Genomic DNA, 21247 nt, shown 5'->3' with positions numbered 1-21247 from the left:
AAACATGGCATATCTGGCTGTGAGACTGAGGAAAACACAGCCAAATCCGTAAGTCAGCTTTATTACTCTGGAAAAATGAAGAAGCACATGTGGAAACGTGGCATTTCCAGGGTTGGCTAAATAACCTAAACTACCTCCCTGTCTTTCTCTTTGTTGCTGTCATTTAAAATGTTCACAATTGTCACGGGATGCCATTATCACAAATGTTGGCACAAGCACTAATCAGATGTAAGATTTCCTCCATCTGTGATTCACAGGTAGCAATGGGAATCCTCCACCTTCTAAAATTTAGGAACTTAAAAAGATTCACTGAAGCTTCTAATTGCAAAGATCCTGAAATGATTTTGGTCTTTCAAAAATATTAACAGCAACAAAAACAATGTCAGGCAACTTGAAAATGAAATGCTTATTAAATTCTGTGGTCTCTGAAAAGAGGTAAGGGAATTGAGCTTCAATAGGGCAAAGAAAGGAGTGGCTCGATTATGAACCTGACTAGTATCCATAAGGATGTGGGTTCGATCCTTGGCCTCTCTCAGTGGGTTAAGGGTCCTGGCATCACTGCGGCTATTGTGTAGGTCAGCAGCTGCAGCTCCAATTCGACCCCTAGACTGAGAATTTCCATATGTCCTGAGTGTGACCCTAAAAAGCAGAAAAAAAAGAGGGGGGAGGCAAAGAAGAACTCTAACAGCAAGAACTTCTCATGCTGAGAACTTCATGTCTGCTGTCTTACTCGGTACTCATGTTTTTGAAGTTCCTAGGCCAGGGGTTGAATCTGAGCCGCAGCTGCAGCAACGCCAGATTCTTTATCTAATGTGCCAGGCTGGGGATTGAACCCATGCCTCAGCAGCAACCTGGGCCACTGCAGAAACAATGCCAGATCCTTAACCTACCAGGCCACACAGCAGGAACTCCAGTACTCATGTTCTGAATAAAATGAACAGGGAAGGTGAGTGACTTGACCGAATCACGAGGCCGGTACATGACGGAAGTGGAACGGGAACCTAGGGATCCCCGAGTCCAGAGTCCACATTAGAATCCCAGGCACCCGAAGTGCTATTCCTTGGCACAGCCAGCTGGTGGTCTTAGGAAGACTCGTAAAAATCAGGAAGGACTGGGACGCTCAGTCTGGAGAAAACGGAATCTCAATGAGCAGAGGCAGGGTTGCAGGTGAAGCGAGGGGTGGAGAGGGGGTACCGAGGGGGACCCGCGGCCGTGCGCGTGCTGGTGCTGGTTCCTTTCCACGCCAGGAACCACCTGCCCCGACGAGAGAACTGAGCCAGTGGGGGGACAACAAAATTCCCCTCCAACTCAAGTCATGAAGCCTGAAGTCAGGAAGCCACGCTGGGCCATCACGCCCTTAACTGTGTGTGTTTGATCCCCGCTGCGGGTATTCGGGGCTGTATGAGTACAGTATGTGATGCGTGTCCTTGATATAAAAACCTCAACTTTCAATTTCCTGGGGGCCTTGATATTCTCCATAAAGGAGAGGATGAAGGTGCTTGGGGATTTGAGGAAGAAGAAAAATGGGAAAAAAAAGCGGAAGCTGGGGCTGGTCATGAGAGTTCAGGTAGAGTTAAGAGTGAAAGCGTGTGTGGCTGCGTGGTGACACCCCTCCTGCCCCAGAGGCAGTGCTGCAGGTCCCTGTCTGGGGCGAGTCAGGACAGAATCAGGTCTTTTTCTCCCCTGATTATTAACATAATCTGTGTCCACTCTACATAACTGTAGAAATTTAGAAAACACAGAAGCGTATAAGAATATAGAAGAGATACAACCACTGTTCAACATCTGAGGTGTTCCAATATTTGTACTGTGAGATATGTCACATGAAATCAGATTTTCTCATTATTCTTTTTTTTTTTTACTTTTTAGGACTGCATCTATGGCACATGGAAGTTCCCAGCCCAGGGGTTATAATCGGAGCTACAGCTGCCAGTCTATGCCACAGCAACGCTGGATCCGAGCTGCATCTGTGACCTATACTGCAGCTCACATCGGTGTCAGACCCTTAAGCCACTGGCTGAGACCAGAGATGGAAACCGCATCCTCGTGGATCCTAGTCGGGTTCTTAACCTGCTGAGCCACAGTGGGAACTCCTTTCTTGGGGGGCCGCCCCCGTGGCATGTGGAAGTTTCCAGGCCAGGGAGTGAACCTGTGCCATAGCAGCAACCCGAGCCACTAGGGTGACAACGCCAGATCCTTCACCTGCTGCCCCACAGGAGAACTCCCTGGGGGGTGGTCTCTGAGACCTAAGCACTCTTGGGCTAATGAGGTCGTAGGTGCTCTGCCAGTCGTATGAACAGAGCAGGCAGAAAGGTCAGATGACACAACTTGAGTCTACAGTTGGGGAGTGTCTGGAAAGCCACTAAGGGTGTCCCCGAGGAGGTGGCATTTGAGCTGTGCCTGGAGAAATGAGGGGAACAGAAGTGGAAAGGACTGGGGGAGAGAGGAGGGGCAGGGGGCCTTCTCAGCAGAGCAACTACTGTGGGAACCACTCGAAGGCTTAGCTGTACTGCTGGGCCCTCTCCCTTGCCTGGCCTGGCTGAAGTGTGAGGTGCCGGATGCTCTGTTTCTCACTTCTGCAAATGCCAGGGAAATGGGGAGGAGACCGAATCCTGAGTCAGTGCCCAAGAGACTCCCTGCCAACGGGGGCCCAGGGATGAGACACGGCTGAAGTCAGGCCCTGGGAATAAACAAGGTGGTAGCACTTCTACCTGACTCTGCAGCACAGCGGCTCATTACATCCTGCTCTCACCAAAACCCAACTCACCAGTCATGCAGGAAACCCGGTGAAATAATGAGACCATAGAACACCACTGCTCTGCGGCCACTGAAAGAGACTAAAGCTTTGGGGAACCCGGCTACACTCCTTGCAAACACTCGGGTAGGAGAAGCCTTTCTTGGCATTCTGGCCCGGAAAAGGAAACGCACACCTTCCTCACGGAAATCAGGACCACTAATCGCCACCCACGCCACCTGCCAGCTCGCGGTACTGAAGCAGGCGGCCTCCATGGCCCAAGGGTCACCCAAATTTCTTCTGGCCTTAGATGGAGAAAGCCCCCACACTTCAAAAAGCCCCCACCAACCCAGACACCGATAACTGCAGGAGGAAGTTGCTGGAAACCCAGGAAACACAGAAGCAAAGGAATAAAAGAATAATAATGATAAGGAAATAGAAGCGACCAGGGAAAAGGCTGGCGAAGGAGGAGACTAGAAGAGAGATGCCTCATCCTCTTCAGCCCCTCTACTCCCACGCCGTTTTGGCTTTCGGTCGGCTGCAGTCTGGGTCCCTGCTCTGCTCCTTTCGCACAGCTCATGTGCTAGACGGCCTTGAAACAGTGTTTGGACCCTCGAGAGGGGGGAGCCCAGGGAGGACCGGCTCCCGTGGAGGCGACGCAAAGAGCATCGGGGAGCAGGCAGGACACAGGGACAGCGTCTCTGCCCAGCTTTTTCCACTTTGAAAGAAAGAAGCAGAGAAATTCTTTCTTCAATGCAGAGCTGTCCTCAGGAAAAACCAGCTTGTCAACAATCCCCTGGGCTCCCGGCTTCCCGAGGTAATTTCCTTGCCTTCCTACTCACCCACCCCCAAAAAAAACCCCCAAATTTCCATGCATTCTGACCCAAAAGAACATCCATACACACCGGGGACACCTTCTAACCCTGACGCAGGTCATGACGCCCTGACGGATTCTCACATCCCATCCTGGGGGTTGCATTTTAGTTATATCAAAGCACATCTGGACTTAATAGGATAAAATTAACCAGCATAGAGAGCAGGTGAGACTTTGGGCCACTGACCTGTGGTACCTTTGTGTTTCATGCTTTTATGTCACAAGTAGGTATAAAAAGTACTGAAATAGATTCTTTTTTGGTGTTTGGAGACGTGCTGAAGAAAGAGCAATCTGGGAAGTGTGCGTGCTGCCACACATTCTTCCAGCCTTTCTTAAAAAAGAGTCAAGCCTGCTGCGCTGTGGGTAACCTGGCATCTCACCCGATGCACCAGGTAAGGCTCTGATTTTTCTGTCTTACGGACGGATTGTAAGGAGCTGCTAACCCCTCATGGGAGAGCTGGCAAACTTGCTTTTTGCCTCGCCCGCTTGGACCCACACTCGAACGCTGTGGGCGTTTCTGTTTTGTCCTTTGGAGTTTTCCTAACAGAGAATTTAGTGCCCTCGGCTGCCCTAACACCCAGGGTCAGGCCCTCAGAGACACAAGTTCTTGTCTGCACAGAGAACGCTGGAGCTGAAGCAGGTGGTTTGAGGAGAAAAATAGCAAAACCCCTTTTCTCTTGATGTCCTTTCATGCTGGAAGGGGGTCGGGGGCAAAGACTTCCTCAGCTGGAAGCTAAATGCCCCACAGCGCTTTCCAGAAGGGCTCTGGCAACCGACTGCAGGCTTTTAAGACTTCAAAGGGCTCTTCTGTGAACCACCTGCAGAGCCAACCCTGGGGAAGGTGTTTGGCAAACAAATAGGTGACACATTTGATATTCTGACTGATGTGACATGAATTTGAAGAATACCCAAGACAGGGTCCTCCTACGGAAAAAAATCTCTTTTGCCTACACCTCCCACCTGTGCCAGTGAAGGGGAAACTCCTCCTACTGCCCAGAGAGCAGGGCCAGCCCTGACCCGAGCGAGGGCAGCCGGGGCCAGGCCTGGGTCACAGTGAGGACCACACACCCAAGCAGCATGGGACAGCAGGCACCTCTCCCCAGGTGCTACAGGCTCGGGACTCCGTCCCAGGTCTGTCCTCTTACGCCAGGTGAGGTGGTCCTTCTTTTACCTTGTATCTCTTTTTGCATCCAGGAACCGGGCAGGCGAAAGGCTTCTCCTCCCCTCCGTTCATGCACATGGAGCTGAGGATGGCTTCGGAGCTGATGGCGCTCTCTGTGGTCCAGGACTCATCGCTGTCCGACTCCTCGTAATCCACCTCCTCCTCGTCGTACTCACTGCCTGCGGGGCCAGAGGAGAAACGCAAGGATGTCAGGAGCAGCCTGGTCCCTACAGGTTCACCCTGCAGGGCAGGAGCCACCGCAGACGGGACAGGCAGCCCCTGCTGCCTGGGAGAGAGCATCCCAGGCGCCGAGGGACCACGGGCGCATCAGCCCCTAGGACTCCCTGGGGGAATCTCTGCATTCCCACATTCACGGAGAGGAATGAGCTGTGCCAGAACTTCAACGTGATTCTGTGGCAGGCCAGCCTGTGGAGGCAAAGGTGCTGGGAAGGCTTGGAGGCTAAAACCACAACCAACCAACCATGACAGATGCCCCCCTCACCACGCAGGCACCCCACACGCCTGATATTCCAGTGGACAGAATTCTGTCCCTTAGATTGATGCTTTATTGGTGTAGTAAATACAAAAATCTGTGCGAACAAGCTTTTCATTCATTGGGCATTTACACTTCAGTGGGAATTAATTGCAGATCTTTTTCGTTATAGGCTGAGCTGAAGACGATGAAGAAATTTGGGACTGAAAGGGGTTACCCCAAGCAAGGGAGAAGGGGGCCAGAAATGCCCAGAGCTCCGAGGGTGCAGGGTCCCTGTCAGGATGCAGGTCTAGCTTGAGGAGGATCGAACACCTGTCTCCAGGGAACGGCACCTGCCTTTCAGCCACACACAGCGTTGTCTCGGAGGGAGGCCTGAGCTGTCACAGCAGACAGCTCAGACGGACGCGGGGATTCTGAGGGCAAGGGTTCTGCTTGGGACTGAATTAAAAATCTGCCTCGCTGGGAGTTCGCGCTGTTCCTGCCTCACGGGGGTGTCTCTGCAGCACCAGGCTGCAGGGTCCCTCCCCGGACTGGCACAACGGGTTCAAGAATCTGGTGTTGCTGTGGAGAGCACAACTGTGGCTCAGATCTGAGCCAGGGAACTCCATCTGCCAGGGGCGGCCAAAAAAGGAAAGGAAAAAAATGTTAAAAACCCCTGCCTCGGCGACTTCTTGGCGGGGATGGAGAACTGCTTCAACAAGCTGCCCCTTCTGGCTCTTTAACGACGTCCGTGGCCATTTATTTGGAGCTTTTGCACAATACAACCCTGAAGGACATAATTCTACAGATCATAAACAGTGTAAAATAATATGTTGACAAGTCCTAATGCATTTACAAGCCCCGTGGAATAAATAGGAATTATGGCACAACATTAATAAGAATTACATGGTAGCAATTACAGTTGTGAAATTCATCCCCCAGGTGTGAGGCTAAATTGCACCAGGGGCCTGCCGGGGTGCTCCTTGGGCTCCCTCTGCTCCATCAATTATTTCAACACCAAATATTGGCACTTTTATTGGGTTTCATTTTAATAGGCATTAATAAGATTGTTTGAAGAGCCAGGTGAGCCAGGAACAGGAGGGACGCCAGCATTGGAGGTGAACACTGCAAAGGATCCAGGGAGGAAGGTGAATGAGGGCCTCGTATGTTTCAGGCACGTTCGATGCCTCGTCTCACCTAATCCTCGGTGACCCTGGGAGGTGGCAATGACTGTCACTTCCGTACCTCCGAGGAAATCGAGCCCTGCCAGGGTCAAGAGCCTGTGTGTTCTCAGTTAGCTATTAAGGGAGTCACTTTGCCCACGTAGCTGCCAGGCCTCCAGCGCCAGCAGCTCTCTGGGGTGGGGGTGGGGGTGGGGGTGTCTCTCAACCCCCGCCACATTGCGGATCTTCCACCACCTACCACTCTCCGAATTCAAAGCAGCCCATTTTGAAGCCTGATTAGAAATGCAGGCAGCGCAGAAAGGCAATTGGGCAAAAACAGCATTCAGCGTGGGTTTCCCTAAGCCCTGCTGGACTTGGCTGGAGCCCCCAGGAATGAGAGACCCCGTTTGGAAGGGCTCCTGTGACACCATCACAGGGGTACTACCCTGCCACGTCCTTAGGCCGGTCCTGGAGCAAGTCGTGAAAGCTGCTTTTAAGGAGGGTGCTATTTGGGACACTTCCCTCTTAAACAGATGTCATGTGCCGTGCCCTGGAAATTGCTTATTAGAAAACTATACATGCTATTCTGCAAAGCTCCTTCAGCAGGACCTGAGAAAGTGAGAACCACTAATGTACCCATCTAACTGGGCTAATTGGTTCACCTGAATATCAGGAATCTCACAACATTTACAACTGGGCGGGGGTGGGGGGGGCACTCAGACCAACCAGGGGCTTAACAAAGCCCAGCAGAAGTCAAAACAGCCAGACTCTCCAGGATCCAAGGGGCCGGGGCTGGGGGTTGATGCTGTGGACTCAGTCTCCCGGAAACTACGCGGCCTCTAGTTCCAAGGCGGGCAGGTAGGGGGACCATTGATTTACTGGATATGTCAGGGTGTCAGGATGCTTCGGTGAGTGAAAGCCAGCATGGGGACAACAGGCGTACAAACCGGGCATCCTTGTCATCAGCACAGCACAAGGTCCTTTGCTTTGTGAAACTGTGTCCCTTGGATGGGGATCAAGAAGGATCTGTTTATACTTAGTTCTGTCCCACATCAAAGCCAAGCAACGCACAGCCTTGGGGTCAGGCCTTGGCTGGACACTGTCAGCTGAGTGACCAAGCTACCTGGCTTCTACTTTCTCTCCTGTGAAATGGGGGAACACCTCTTCCTGGCAGTTTAAGGACTGGAATTAGGGTCTGTTCATTGGAAGGAGTGGGATGGATGGGGGGTTTGGGGTTGGAAGGTACAAACTATTACATTTAGCATGGAGAAGCAACGAGGTCCTCCTGCACAGCACAGGGAACCATATCCAGTCTCTCGGGATGGCACACGTCAGAGAACAACAGGAGAAAAAGAAGGCATATATAACCGAGTCACTACGCTGTACAGCAGAAATTGGCACGACAATCTGTAAATCAACTATCCTCTAATACAAAAATAAATTTTAAAAAAGAATTACTGTCTATAGATCACCTGGCACAGGAGGTTCCGCGCATAGGAAGTGCTCAAAAAAACAGAAGACAGCATGGTATCATTTTTGCAATGGTACTACTTATTACATGTAAAATAATACTGGTTTTAGAAAGGCCTGTTGTGAAACTAGACAATAGGTAAGATAATTCTGATAGGTTTGGGAATCTCCACTAAAAACATACAAGAAGGATTCCGTGTCAGGAGAGGTGCTGTGCAGAGAGCGCTACAGAAGCCACGCTGGGAGCCCATGTGAGCCCCGGCGCTGCCGCCAACAGGCTGCGTGACCCCAGGCAAGTGATGTTACCTCTCTGAGCTTTAGATTCCTCATCTGTAAAATGGGCTAATAAAACTACCATCTCTTAAGGCTGTTGTGAAGAGCAATTGAGTTCCTGTTTTTAAAAGTATTTAGAACAATCGCATAGGGTTAGCATGAAAGAAGTATTCGGTAAATACATAGGCAAAGGTCACATAAGTTCATTTCATCCTCTCTTCTCTCTCTCTCTCGTACCCACTTTTTTTTTAACAACAGAGGAGTGGGGGGATCTACTGCTGCTTGGGTTCCTGTACCCCAAACATGACCCTGTCATCAGACACGAGGAATGTCCCCAGCTGTGCTGTGGGTCCTTTGTTCTGTAGCCAGAGGGCCTGCTGCAGGCCCGGGGGCTGCAGTGGTTCCAAAAAGTCACACAGGCTCAGATGCTGGCAAGGGCTTGGGGCTCGTCTGCAAAACTTGCCGGCAGGGCCCACAGTGTCCTGCAGAAAACATCCAAGGTCAAAAAGCCTACTGCTCTAAGTCGCTTTTTGAACATCTTTGAACCCAAGGAAGAGCTAATCTGAAACGGAAGTTACAGCGTTAGTTACAAAACCATCTGGGCCCACCTTCTCTGCCTTGCCTTGCTCGTTTCCTCATGTCTTTCCAAGGAGAGAAGCCCACCCAGCCTGGTTCATCTTCCATCTCTGCTTCATCGGCCACCGCAAAAGGAGCTTCTGAATGAAGGGATTCTCAGCACACGCCAGCCCTTTGCTGAGAGAATCCCGCCCTCTGCCCCCATTTAGGGGCCACGGGATGGAGCGAGGCTGGCGCTCCTGGCAGCCATCTCCCAGCTCTTCGATCCTACATGCCAATCGATCAGAAGCTGTGAGCCCTGCCTCCCGGGAGGTGCGTGTGAATACACTTACATAAATGAGACACATCTACTCATATACTATGATAGGAAACAGATACACAGATAAGAGGGTGAAGACAAAATCATTTAATAAATAGATGTGTTACTACAAGAAATTCTTGGTAAAGATTTCCTACTTCCCTCCTCCCCCTCCTCTGCCGTCTTGGGCCTTCACTCTGGAGCCCACTGCTGTCAGGCAGCCAGAGGGTCAGACGGGCCCCATCCCAGCCAGCTTTGAGGCTGTGGGATTGAAATGAGCCCTTGGGTTGTTCCAGGGGAAGCGGAGGGGCCTGAAGGCGTGGATACTCACGTTCATCCCAAGCCTGAGTGAGCACGTGACTCTGAGGCCCCCTGAGAGCCCGACCCGTCAGCAACCGGCTCCAGCCAGAGACGGAGCGAGGACGAGCTTCTAGTTCTGAGCCCACATCGCCCAGAATCCATACATGTTAACTTCTGCCTCATTTCCCTTTGTTTTTCTCTTTTCTTTTTAGGGCCATGCCCGTGGCATTTAGAACTTCCTGGGGCCAGAGGTCCAAGGGGAGCAACTCCAGATCCCCGGCCCACTGAGTGGGGCCAGGGATGGAACCTGCATCCTCATAGACACCATGTCACGTTCTTAACCCACTAAGCCACAATGGGAACTCCTTCTCCTTCATTCTTTGAAGAAGGGAAAAAAAAATTGATAAAACGTATTTCCTCTGTGTCAAAGAGGAAAAAGACCCTCAACCCCTATCTGTAGTTTTAAGTAAATGGAGCAGGGAGGCGGGAAGAAAGGACTCTGGAGAGTGTGAGTCACAGAACCCTTGGGGCCCAGAGGAGGCATCTAGGCCACAGGCAGCCTGGCAGGTGTCCTCCTAGAAAGCTGGGTTGGGGCGCACTGGGTCGGGAGTCAGCATTGCAATTGGAAGGCTTAACTTAACAAGCGCTGGACCCCACACTCAGGTACGCGTCAAGGAAGTTAGAGGTGCTCAGCCATCCTGGGGCTCCTGGCTCAGGATTCTAGCTCGGAAAGGCGAGGACCCGTTCATCTTCATCTCTCCCCGCCTCTCCCCTCCCTGACCTATAGGACAAGTCAGCCCTAAGCCTTGGTCACGCCAACTGAAAGGGACAAGCGCTCAATCACAAAACAGAAACCTGCTTCCCACACTGACTGTCCCGAAGGCCCGAGGAAAGCTTTCTCACCCGAAAGAGAAGGTCTGGAGTCCCCATCGTGGCGCAGCGCTAACAAACCCGACTAGGATCCATGAGGACGCAGGTTGTTCAGCAGGTTAAGACCTGGCATTGCTGTGAGGTGTGGTGTGGGTCGCAGACGCGGCTCGGATCCCCTGTTGCTGTGGCTGGCAGCTGTAGCTCCAATTAAACCCGGAGCCTGGGAACCTCCATGTACCGTGGGTGTGGGCCTTAAAAAAAAAAAAAAAAAAAGAAAGAAAGAAAGAAAGAAAGATCCTGAGGGCCTTAACAAAGAAAAGCAGATGCAAACCCCAAGGACGAGGCTTCTTCGGGATGCAGCAAGGCCAGATCCTTAGCCCGCTGAGCAAGGCCAGGATCGAAAGCACGTCCTCCTGGATACTGGCTGAGGCTGTAATCGACTAAGCCACGGCAGGAACTCCCAGGTCGCTAATTTTGATGACCCCGTTCCCTTGGAAGAGAGAACACCTTCAAAGATCTGCCTCTCAGGGGAGCCACAAGGCCGGGGGACAGTCAGGATGGCGGGGCGGCCAGGGGGGCTGGGTGAAGGTGCCAGTGGGGATTCAGCCAAGCAATTATTTCGTTAGGGTGGTCAGTGTGTTTGCTGATGCTCTGGTTCCAAGGTCCCACGGCTTCGAGGCTCTGCCCAACGTCAGGGTGCCCTTAAGCCCTGTCATTTTTCCTGTGCTAACGGGCAGAATGGGAAGACCCAATGAACGCACGGAGGCACGTTGGCCCACACGCCTGCTTTCTGGATGTGGCCTCCTTTTGCTTGAAATGATTTTTTCCTTAAATTCTGGCACTTACTTCTACATCTAAACTTACCAGTGCCTACCTGGATTTCTTTCTTTCTGTTCTTTTTTTTTTTTAAATAAAAACTGTTGGGAGTTCCCATTGTGGTGCAGCAGAAACAATCCGATGAGGAACCATGAGGTTGCGGGTTCAATCCCTGGCCTTGCTCAGTGGGTTAAGGATCTGGCATTGCCGTGAGCTGTGATGCAGGTAGCAGACACGGCTCAGATCTGGCATTGCTGTGGCATTGCTATGGCTGTGGTATAGGCCAGCAGCAACAGCTCTGAAAGGACGCCTCGCCTGGGAACCTCCATATGCTGAGGAAGCAGCCCTAGAAAAGACAAAACAACAAAATAAAAATAACTGTAGCTGCCTATAAATGAGCGAACTTTGCTTTCAACATGCATTTCCGGTACCAGAAGGAGTTAGGAGGCGATGCCTCTGCCATTTAGCTGTGGGCAGGGGGTGGCTCCTGTGAGCCTGGCCCTGGGAGAGGTGCTTTCCATGGCACCAAAGTTAATTTCCCCAAAGACTGAGGTTCAGGAGGTGAGGGCCGTGCTCAAGGAATCCTGACTAGAACCAAGCAGGCCTGGTCTGGGCCTTCGAAGTCTATGCCCCTCTGATTTCTTTTCACATGGAATATCCCTGATGGAGGGATAGAAAGATGTGACATGCGGAGCAGAGCCTGGGAAGTGCTAGGGAGGAGGGGGACGGACACACAGGGGGTGTCCTAGCCACACGTGAAGGGCCTGTGAGCTTGCGGGAGGTGTGGGGCTGGCCCCCTCCAGCCGAGTGGGTGAGCCCCTGCCCTCCTGGGTGGTGGCAGTCCAGGCTTTTGAAGAAAATCTCCATGAATTGTTGTTTTTTCCCAAGCGCTTCTGAATCACAGGCAGTATTAATCGATTTAAAACTGACATTCACCAATGGTAGGGTTTCTACCAGAAAATGTAATTTCACGTGCACCGTCACAGGGAGGTAGTGGCTGCCACTCATCTTCCGTGGGCTGAATTTCCCACTGTCGTCCTCCTCGGCTGTACATTCCCCAGGGTGGGGGCCCGAGGTGGGCAGGACAGTGGCTGAGAGAGGTGCCTCTGGGTGGCCCCAAGAGCTGACGTCAGCATTTCCGTTTGGGAAATGAGCAGAACCCAGTAGCTAGGATTTGACAGGACTGCTGCGACGTTCCTTCTGCTTATCAGCCAAGGGAGGAAAAATCAGAGCTGGTTTCACGACTCGCACGGGCAGCTGGGGTCCAGAGCCCTGTACACAGGGGCGTCCGTAACCAGCCACCTGGAGGACCCCACCGCCCGGCCCAAGAGCCTGCCAAGCGCCTCGCCCAGCTCAGCCTCCCTTGCCAAAGCAGCCACTGCCAGTCCTGTCCCCTCCCCTGCAGCCTCCGTCCACTGCCTCTGCCCTCTGCTCACTTTTTTCCTCTGGGAAGAGTGCGCCGACCCATTTTAGCACCTATGTGTTCTCATTCTTTGTATTCATAAACACCATGACACATAGATTAGATTAAAAATAAGTCAACCTTTTCCAGAAACCCAATATGCCACATTTTTCTTTTAACACAGATCATTAATATTCATGCCCAAGTGATAACTGCAGTGACAGCAAATTAAAACTCTCCCAGGGTGTCAAATTCTGACAAATACATTAGCAAGGAGTTGCCTTTCTGCCTTATAGACTTATCATTATAAATTAGCTTTAATTGGTACTGACCCACTTTATACGAGCTGAAGGAACAGGAGTCTAAATGCACTGGCCACGTGTGATTCGGAACGAAGGCGCACTGACGGCTCCGGGGACCATCGCCAAGCCTCACAAATTGACCTCCTCGCTCCTGGGCTCAGCTCACCCCTAGAATGTCATGCTCCCCTGTCCCCTCCTTAACGATGGGGCTATTCCTGGTTCTCCCAGTCCAAACTGATGCCTCCCTCACAGGCCTCCACACTGCCTGATAGATTAGGAGGCTCTCAGTCATTATCTTTGGTGATGACCCCAGGGCTCAGGGCAGTGCCTGCATTTAAGGAGCCAACAGACTTATGTTTGTTGAATGACTGAATGAGGGAATACCCTTCACAGGCTCTAGCGATGGAAGGGACCCAAGACTACACAGCCTCCACCCGTGACCTCCTATAGTCTCCAACAAAGGAAAAGAAATTGGATGATCTCACTTGCCTGCTTAAAACCCTCCAAGGGCTTCCCACAGCAAGCAGCAGCCCACCGCTCTGTCATGACCTTACCCCATGTCATAGCTGCTTGAATCTTTACTATCTGCAGGCCTTTAAAAAAAAAAGAAAACAACTACTTACACAGCTGACGCTTGAACATCACAGGTTTGAACTACATGGGTCCACTTACAGGCAGGTTTTTGCAGTAATCGACACTGCAGTACTACACAATCCTTGGCTAACTGAATCCATGATACGGAGATGTGGATACAAAGGACCAACCAGAAATTCTCCTCGGATTTACCGCTGTGTTGGTTCGTGCCTCTAACCCCTCCGTGCTCAAGGGTCAACCGTACTTGGTTTAGTGCTAAATTTTTACGCCTATAAATCTAACAAATGTTTCTGATCATTCAGATACTATTTGATAAATAAAAACAGAAGCTACAAAATAGAATGTGGCATTCCTGCTGCGGCACAACAGGATGGGCGGAGTCTCTGGACTGCTGGGACACAGGTTCGATCCCTGGCCCAGCACAGGGGGATAAGTATCTGGGGTCGCATACATTTCAACTGTCCCTCGAATCTGATCCCTGGCCTGGGAACATCCATATCCTGAGGGGTGACCAAAAACACCAAAAAGAATGTACCTACATGTTTAGGTGCTGATTACAAATTTAGATTCTACGCATTTCAACAAAGTTATACCCTTTTACCATTTAAGTAGATAAGCTTCGTATCTTAAAAACAGACAGATGATGCAAATGATCACAATGACCACAAACCCTATATTTAACCTATTATACAACATGGTCCTACAGATTTACTTTTTCATTATTTCCACCCTTGGTTTTGACCTTTCTGGGGTTACGAGAATCTGTTGAAAGAGGAGCTGATGTCGGCCAGTGGAAGGTGGGGGTTCTGAGGAGTCGACCACCTGACCCTTGATAAGGACCATCAGGGCAAGAGGAGTCCAGAGTGAGCCTGCATTTCCTGGGCTGGATGCCTGGGTTTTTCACTCAAGGTTTGCTTATTTCACAACAGGATTTTTAAAGGCTCTGTCTGTCTGTCTTTTTTTTTGTGTGTGTGCATTTTAGGGCCGTACCCACGGCATATGGAGATTCCCTGGCTAGGGGTCTAATTGGAGTTGCAGCTGCCAGCCTACACCAAAGCCACAGCAACTCAAGATCCAAGCCAGGTCTGCAACCTACACCACAGCTCATGGCAACACCAGATCCTTAACCCACTGAGCAAGGCCAGGGATCCAACCCACAACACCTCATGGTTCCTAGTCGAATTCATTTCTGCTGCGCCATGACAGGAACTCCTGCCTGTCTTTCTTGCCATATGATGCCTTCAATATAATTCCCAGGACCACTGGAGATCGCATCTCCCAGGGACCAGGGATCCTCCCTAGCCACACAGCTCTTCCCCCGTCTTGCAACCCCCTCCAGCTCAGGGCCTCTTCCACCTGTGTGGGACCAGGCTGGCTGGTCTCTCCTATGCTTCCTGCAGCCAGGGGGCTTACTCACAAGGCCCTGCCAATCTGCTAATGGAGGTAGAGAAAAACAACACCTATGTTTTATGGGCAGACATCTACTTTACAGAAGGATGCAACCCCCATCTATGCTGACGCTCCCAACGGATCAAAATTATAGAAATATAAGCAAATCCTTTTATTTCCACTGTCCTTATATTATAGCTACTTTGAGGCACACTTTAATTTCCCCAGGTTAAGTATCATTTTGGACGCATTGATTTTTTTTTCACTGATTCAATTAGTTAATTATCAGTCATTATCATACCAACTTGGCCAGCAGAAATCCCCTTAGGTGGTCTCCTTTGCCCTTTTGGTATTTTTCCATGATCATTTTTTAATTAAAATTTCTTCTCTTTAATCAAAGCCATCATTGTACACAATAAAAAGAGAGTTCTATGAGGGTATAACATGAAAGAGGAGGCCCCTGTTCTGCACCCCCCCCCCGCTCCCCCATGGCAACCGCTTATAAGTCTTTTACCTGGATTTACTCCCCATTTTTATTTTTTTGCCTTCTAGGGCCACGCCCACGGCATATGGAGGTTCCTAGGTTAGGGGTCGAATGGGAGCTGTAGGTGCCAGCCTATACCACAGCTCATGGCAATGCAGGAACCGAGCCACGTCTGCTACCCACAGCACAGCTCACTCACAGCAATGCCGGATCCTTAACCCACTGAGCGAGGCCAGGGACTGAACCTGCGTCCTCATGGATGCCAGTCAGATTCACTCACTGCTGCTCCATGACAGGAACTCCTCCCCATTTTTAAACATCAGGCCGCTACTGCTCTTTCCTGAAGTTCAGTCTGGGGTATCTTTTGACGTCCCGCTATGCAAACTAAGAATTCTGATCCTTTACATATTTCCCAACCCTCCTCCGAGCAGAATTTCATTATGATGTTTGGCTTCATTGTTATTCAATGTTTGCATTCTTATGACACCAGTGAACTATGATCACATTTTTGTTGTCCTTGGAGTTAGTAAACGCCATTTCATTAGCCTCTGCAGCTGCTGTCATCCTTCTCATCTGCAGCCTCCTCCTCTCCTCACCACCACTGTCATCATAAGGGCAGCTGACACTTATTTGGGGCTCACTACATGCAGGGCCACCTGCCAAACCAGCTAGATGTGTGGGCAGAGTGGGGACTGAGCCAGAACAGTGTAGCCCTGACGGCCACCTGGCCACGGTGATGTGACCATGGTCACTGAAGGGCTAAGCTGTGCTCGGAGAGGCTCTGACTCTCCTCCTGGCTCCTTCCACTGTCAGGGAGGAGGAAGCTGCTGCTCCAATTCCATGGCCGATGATCTAATCTGAGGTCAAGGTCAAGGCTATGGAAACTGGCATCTTCTAAAAAGTGGGCATTCAGAGTTTAAAACAATTCCACAGAGCAAGGGTAAGAACATTCTCAGAAAAAGATGAAAAGAAACAAACACCTAGGAAAAAAAACACCTAGCCTCTTTCCCCTCAACCGTTTCTTATTATGCCTCTGAATCCTTTGCTTCTTTCTCCTTGAGACATCAAAGAAGCCCTTCTGGACTTTCCTCTCACCTACTCAGTTTGGGTCCAACTCTGCAGCTTGTTCCTAAGCCTGAGTTTTGGTACCTAATTTCCTAGCTCTCCATCTCGGGGAGAAGAGAAGGAAACTGCTCAAAAAGCATGAGAAAACAGTGTGTCCTTTCTTGGTCCCATATCCTGGTTATCTTTCAGGAAAAAAACTGAGCAATAAGAGACACCACCACCCCTTCAGTCCTGAGGATTTCTGAGACATCACCGCCCCCATTTCTCCTCCCTCCTCATCAGTTCCACTATTTTACCTTTGTGGGAGATCAAAAGGCCTTCCCGTGGCTGCTCAAGATTCAAGGAGATTTAACATAAAGGTTTCCGGTGGCAACAGGCAACTCTTAAGGCCTATTTCCAGGGCAGAGTCCTAGCATTTTCAAATTGCAGATTGTGACTCGTTAAGTGGGCCATGAAATCAATTTCGAGGGGCACAGTTAGCGTTTAAAAACAAAAGGACAGAATGGAATACAAAGTATAAGAGCGTTACGATGTGTTTGTAAACCCCTGTTGCAGGTATGCGTCTCAGTGCAAAAATTGCTCTCGGTGTCACAGGAAGAAAGCATAAAGCCATCTGACCATCAGCATCTCATTTACAGGACTTCTTTCTAAAAGAACCAGCTTCCATCCAGAGGGGGAAGAAATCACCAAACAATTTTAACCAACACTCACACAGGGTGTGGAACAGCCTAAAGTGGAAGAGAAAGGTGGTTTTTCGTCCCCGTCAAGAAGCCCTTGCATCAGCTAGCAGGCACCTGTCACCCAACCGGCAAGCTGACCTCAGGAGCACCAGGAGGGCACACACAGGGAATCACCCTGAAAGGCACAGGCGAGAGAAAGCATGAAGACAGTTGATTCGGCGGTCTTCTCAAACCACGACACCTCACATTCTTTTTTGAATATTTTCAATGAGAGCCAATGCTTGTGGGATGGGCGAATCATTTTAAGAAATGGCCCCGAGTCACTCAGGGTCCTCCTGCTGAATTAAAGAGTCCTGCATGGTACCTGAACTCTATAACCAGCTGTCATCAGGCTGCCAAAGAGAATGGGTTCTCAAAGTTTCGACTCTGGAGTTCCCGTCATGGTGCAGTGGTTAACGAATCCGACTAGGAACCATGAGGTTGCGGGTTCAGTCCCTAGCCTTGCTCAGTGGGTTGAGGATCCGGCGTTGCCGTGAGCTGGGGTGTAGGTTGCAGACGCGGCTCGGATCCCGCGTTGCTGTGGCTCTGGTGTAGGCTGGTGGCTACGGCTCCGATTCGACCCCTAGCCTGGGAATCTCCATATGCCGCAGGAGCGGCCCAAGAAATAGCAAAAAGACAAAAAATAAATAAATAAAAAAAAAAGTTTCGACTCTTGCAGCCGAGCTAAGGAGGGCTGGCCGGCCAGCAGGTGCCTGCGAGGGGCAAGTGGCCTGAATCACGCCTGCCGGGTGCTGGAAAGGAGCCACAAGGAAGCCCAGAGCAGGGGCTGGGCGCGTCCAAGGTCGGCTGGCAGACTCGTCTAGCCTGGCACCCTCGTGGGCCCCCTGGGAGAGCCCTGTTGGAGGGTGACTTCTTCGAGGCTAGGCTGTTCTCCTAACTCCCCGCAGACCCCAGCACCTGGCACAGTGCCTGGCCTGAGCAGGGCTCAGCCCGTCCCTGAGGGAAGACAGGAATCCATGGCAGAGGCCCCGTGCACGGGAGGGATGGAATCACATGACACAACGCCCACAGGCACTTGCACATAACGTGCATTCTTGTGCTTCGTGATTATGCTTATGTAACGCACACGACAATCTGTATTTGGTGACATGAAAGGGGCAATGATGAAGCCATGAGGGATCGCAGTCTGTGATATAAATACACACATGAAACCTGGTTAGCAGAAGTACAGAAACCAGCCGAACCCTGGTATGAGGCTGCATGTAAGGCAGGTGCTTCAGGGGCTTGGAAGCAGGCTGCCCGTATTAGGATTCTGGCCGTGCTATTAGCATCCGGTGCCCTCAGACCTGTAGTTCCACCACTTTCCACCACTGCCTCATCTGTAAAATGGAAAAACACCAGAACTAATGTCATAGCGCTACTGTGAAGACTGCATGATTTAACATGCATAAAGTGGATTCCATTACTATCTGGTGCCTCTGGTCGGTATTACTACTTTATTTTTAAAAATTTTTTTATTTTTATCTTTTCGTCCTTTTGTCCTTTTTTAGGGCTGCACCCACGGCATATGGAGGTTCCCAGGCTAGGGGTCCAATCAGAGCCACAGCTGCCGGCCACAGCCACAGCCACAGCCATGCCAGATCTGAGCTGCGTCTGCGACCTACACCACAGCTCACAGCAATGCTGGATTCTTCACTCACTGAGCAAGGCCAGGGATCAAACCCGCAACCTCATGGTTCCTAGTCGGATTCGTTTCCACTGCACCACGATGAGAACTCCAGTATTACTATTTTAATAAGTAATTAAAAATTGTCTAGACTTGAAAGACATGACCAGGTATATGGACCAAGCTTAGTGAGGAATCATCTGCTTGGAGTCATCTGCCCAAGAAGCACGGACTGGGAGTTCCCATTGTGGCTCCAGTAACCAGTCCAACTAGTATCTATGAGGATGTGGGTTCAATCCCTGGCCCCCCTCAGTGGGTTAAGGATCTGGTGTTGCCCTGAGCCGTGGCTTGGATCCAGCATTGCCATGGCTGTGGTGTAGGCCTGCAGCTGCAGCTCCAGTTCCCCAGACCTCAAGCCTGGGAACTTCCATATGCTGTGAGTGCAGCCTTAAACAGCAAAATAAACAAACACATTAAATAATAAATTAAAAAATGCACAGACAAAAATGCCCATGATGAAGATGGCATTTCTTTTCTTCTTTTTTTTTTTTTTTGTCTTTTTGCCTTTTCTAGGGGTGCTTCCTGTGGCATATGGAGGTTTCCAGGCTAGGGGGCAAATCGGAGCTGTAGCCGCTGGCCCATGCCACAGCCACAGCAACGCGGGATCCGAGCTGCATCTGCCACCTACACCACAGCTCATGGCAATGGCGGATCCTTAATCCACTGAGCAAGGCCAGGGATTGAACCTGCAACCTCATGGTTCCTAGTCGATTCTTTTCCACTGCGCCACAACGGGACCTCCGAAGAAGGCATTTCTAACACAATGGATGAGGATGATGACTGCTAATGCTGTCAAAATAAAGTGCCGATGTAGGATTATATGGCTGAACTTATTTTTCATTAATGCGCCCACGATTCTGGAGACCTGGAGGTGAACGAGACCCACAGGCTTTCTGCCTTCAGAGGGCGCCGTGAGGACAAGGACCCCAGACAGGTCATGATCACACCACGGGTTCCTCCCGAGGGGGGAGCCCTGCTTTCAATAACATGCCTTTGAAAGCAGCAGAAGCAGAGGTCTTTTTTTTTTTTTAAACAAGTGCAGCCTTCTCTGCAGTACTGAGGCACCTGCAGGGCTGGTTATGGCTATGGTGTTTCCTTTCTAGCAACTTAATGTGCTATATTTACAGACAGGGTGGATTATGCCAAGAGAAAGCTCAAAGGAGAGGGCTGGGAAGAGGAGGCTGGTGGGTATCAAGAAAAATGATGCGATAATCACGGTAAGAAATAATTAGGGTCTGCCAGCAAAAACCAGTTTCTACTGCGTCAGAGTCGTCGTCTCTTTCCAGACCCAGGAGAGGACAGGAGAAAGTGCCACCGCAGAAAATGCGTTGCTTCTCTGGGGAATAATGTCAGGAGAGTCACGCAAAGTTCACAGAGAAATCTTGGCGATCTCCCATAAAAGCTTTGTTTCACACTTCGTCCCATGTGGACACTACAGCCCGGGCCGTGTGAAAAACGAGTTTTATGAGAGTACTTCTGATTTTTAAGAAGGCTATTTGGCTTCCTAAGGGGGCAGCCTCCTGAAAGCCCCGGTAATGTCATTTTTACATACTGCACCTCGCAGGCTGCCTTCACAACATCAGGGCCACGTTTAAATCTGATGAAAAGTTACGCGAGCGACAAACCTTGACAAAAGCGATTGGGAGAAACTGCAGGGGCAAGAACCTCCGATCAAAGAGATGGTTTTAAGCATGTTATAAAAACGAGTTCGACTTTCTGCGCCCCGGGCACAACGGTAACAGCTCGGGTAAGACGTGGACCCTGTGGCCTTTCCTGCACATAGCTCTCTTCACTCCCCACGTGCTACAACCCACTTCTCAGGGGCCCTGGTGTTGGGGCAGGCCTCCAAGTTCAAGGCCTTAGTGCGACCATCCTGTGACCTCTTCAGCAGTATCTCACCTGGCCATGAGCGCGCACTTCGGAGCCTGACAGTCTGGGTCCCAGTGCTGCCTCCTTCACCCAATTGCTCCGTGACTTCGGGCAACTCACACGAGTTCTCTTTGCCAAAGAATCCACATCAGAGAATTCAGTGAGGCGATACACACCTAAGTGATTACACCAGGGCTCACCACACAGCACTCTCTGCTGTTGGTATTTTCATTGGCTGAGCAGACACACGTGATTTTACAAATCAAAGAGCCACCCAGGATGATGGATGTTGCTCAGTGGCTTAAGACCCAGGGTCCGTGTCAGAACCCCAGGAGCAGCAGAGGTCCACAACGTTGCCAGAGGCCCCTGCCCACTGTCCCTCCCAAGGCCACAGCTGGTTTCTGTCCCTGCGAGTTCCCCGTTCTCAGGCTCAGCCCTGATGTTCCAGGCAGGGCCGGTTCCTGCTTTCCTGTCTCTCCCTCCTGACATGCTCTGGCCTGCGGGGTTTTGTCTGAGCTCGAGCTGGCTTTCCCACTGCCACCTGGCCACCACCCCACGTGCTGTTTGTGGTCAACCCAGCTTGGAGAGGCCTGCGGGGTGGCTTGCTCTGGCCTGAGCTAGCTCCCTCGTGTCCCTGCCCTCGCCCATCCTGGCAGATGTCCCCTGACAAAGACATGATGTCGTGGACTTGATGACTGGCTTCCTTTCAGCTGGACAGAGCTGACCTT

The 21247-nt window shown here is 50.8% G+C and overlaps 1 protein-coding gene across 3 annotated transcripts in view; it reads right to left on the bottom strand.

Moving 5' to 3' along the window:
• Positions 1-21247, bottom strand: part of JAZF1 (JAZF zinc finger 1) — a 338636-nt gene that overhangs the window by 3732 nt on the left and 313657 nt on the right. For all 3 annotated transcript variants that reach the window (NM_001315730.1, XM_085004791.1, XM_085004790.1), the window contains 1 exon segment: positions 4780-4949. In NM_001315730.1, coding sequence (NP_001302659.1) covers positions 4780-4949 — 170 coding nt within the window.

This window comes from Sus scrofa, chromosome 18, assembly GCF_054392235.1.
Source record: "Sus scrofa isolate SSC_HxYL_T2T_F1_AM1 chromosome 18, Sscrofa_HxYL_maternal_Yorkshire_Landrace_v2.0, whole genome shotgun sequence".
Taxonomy (NCBI): Eukaryota; Metazoa; Chordata; class Mammalia; order Artiodactyla; family Suidae; genus Sus; species Sus scrofa.
The sequence above is the reverse complement of the archived record's forward strand: the minus strand, read 5'-3'. Positions and strand labels throughout refer to the sequence as shown.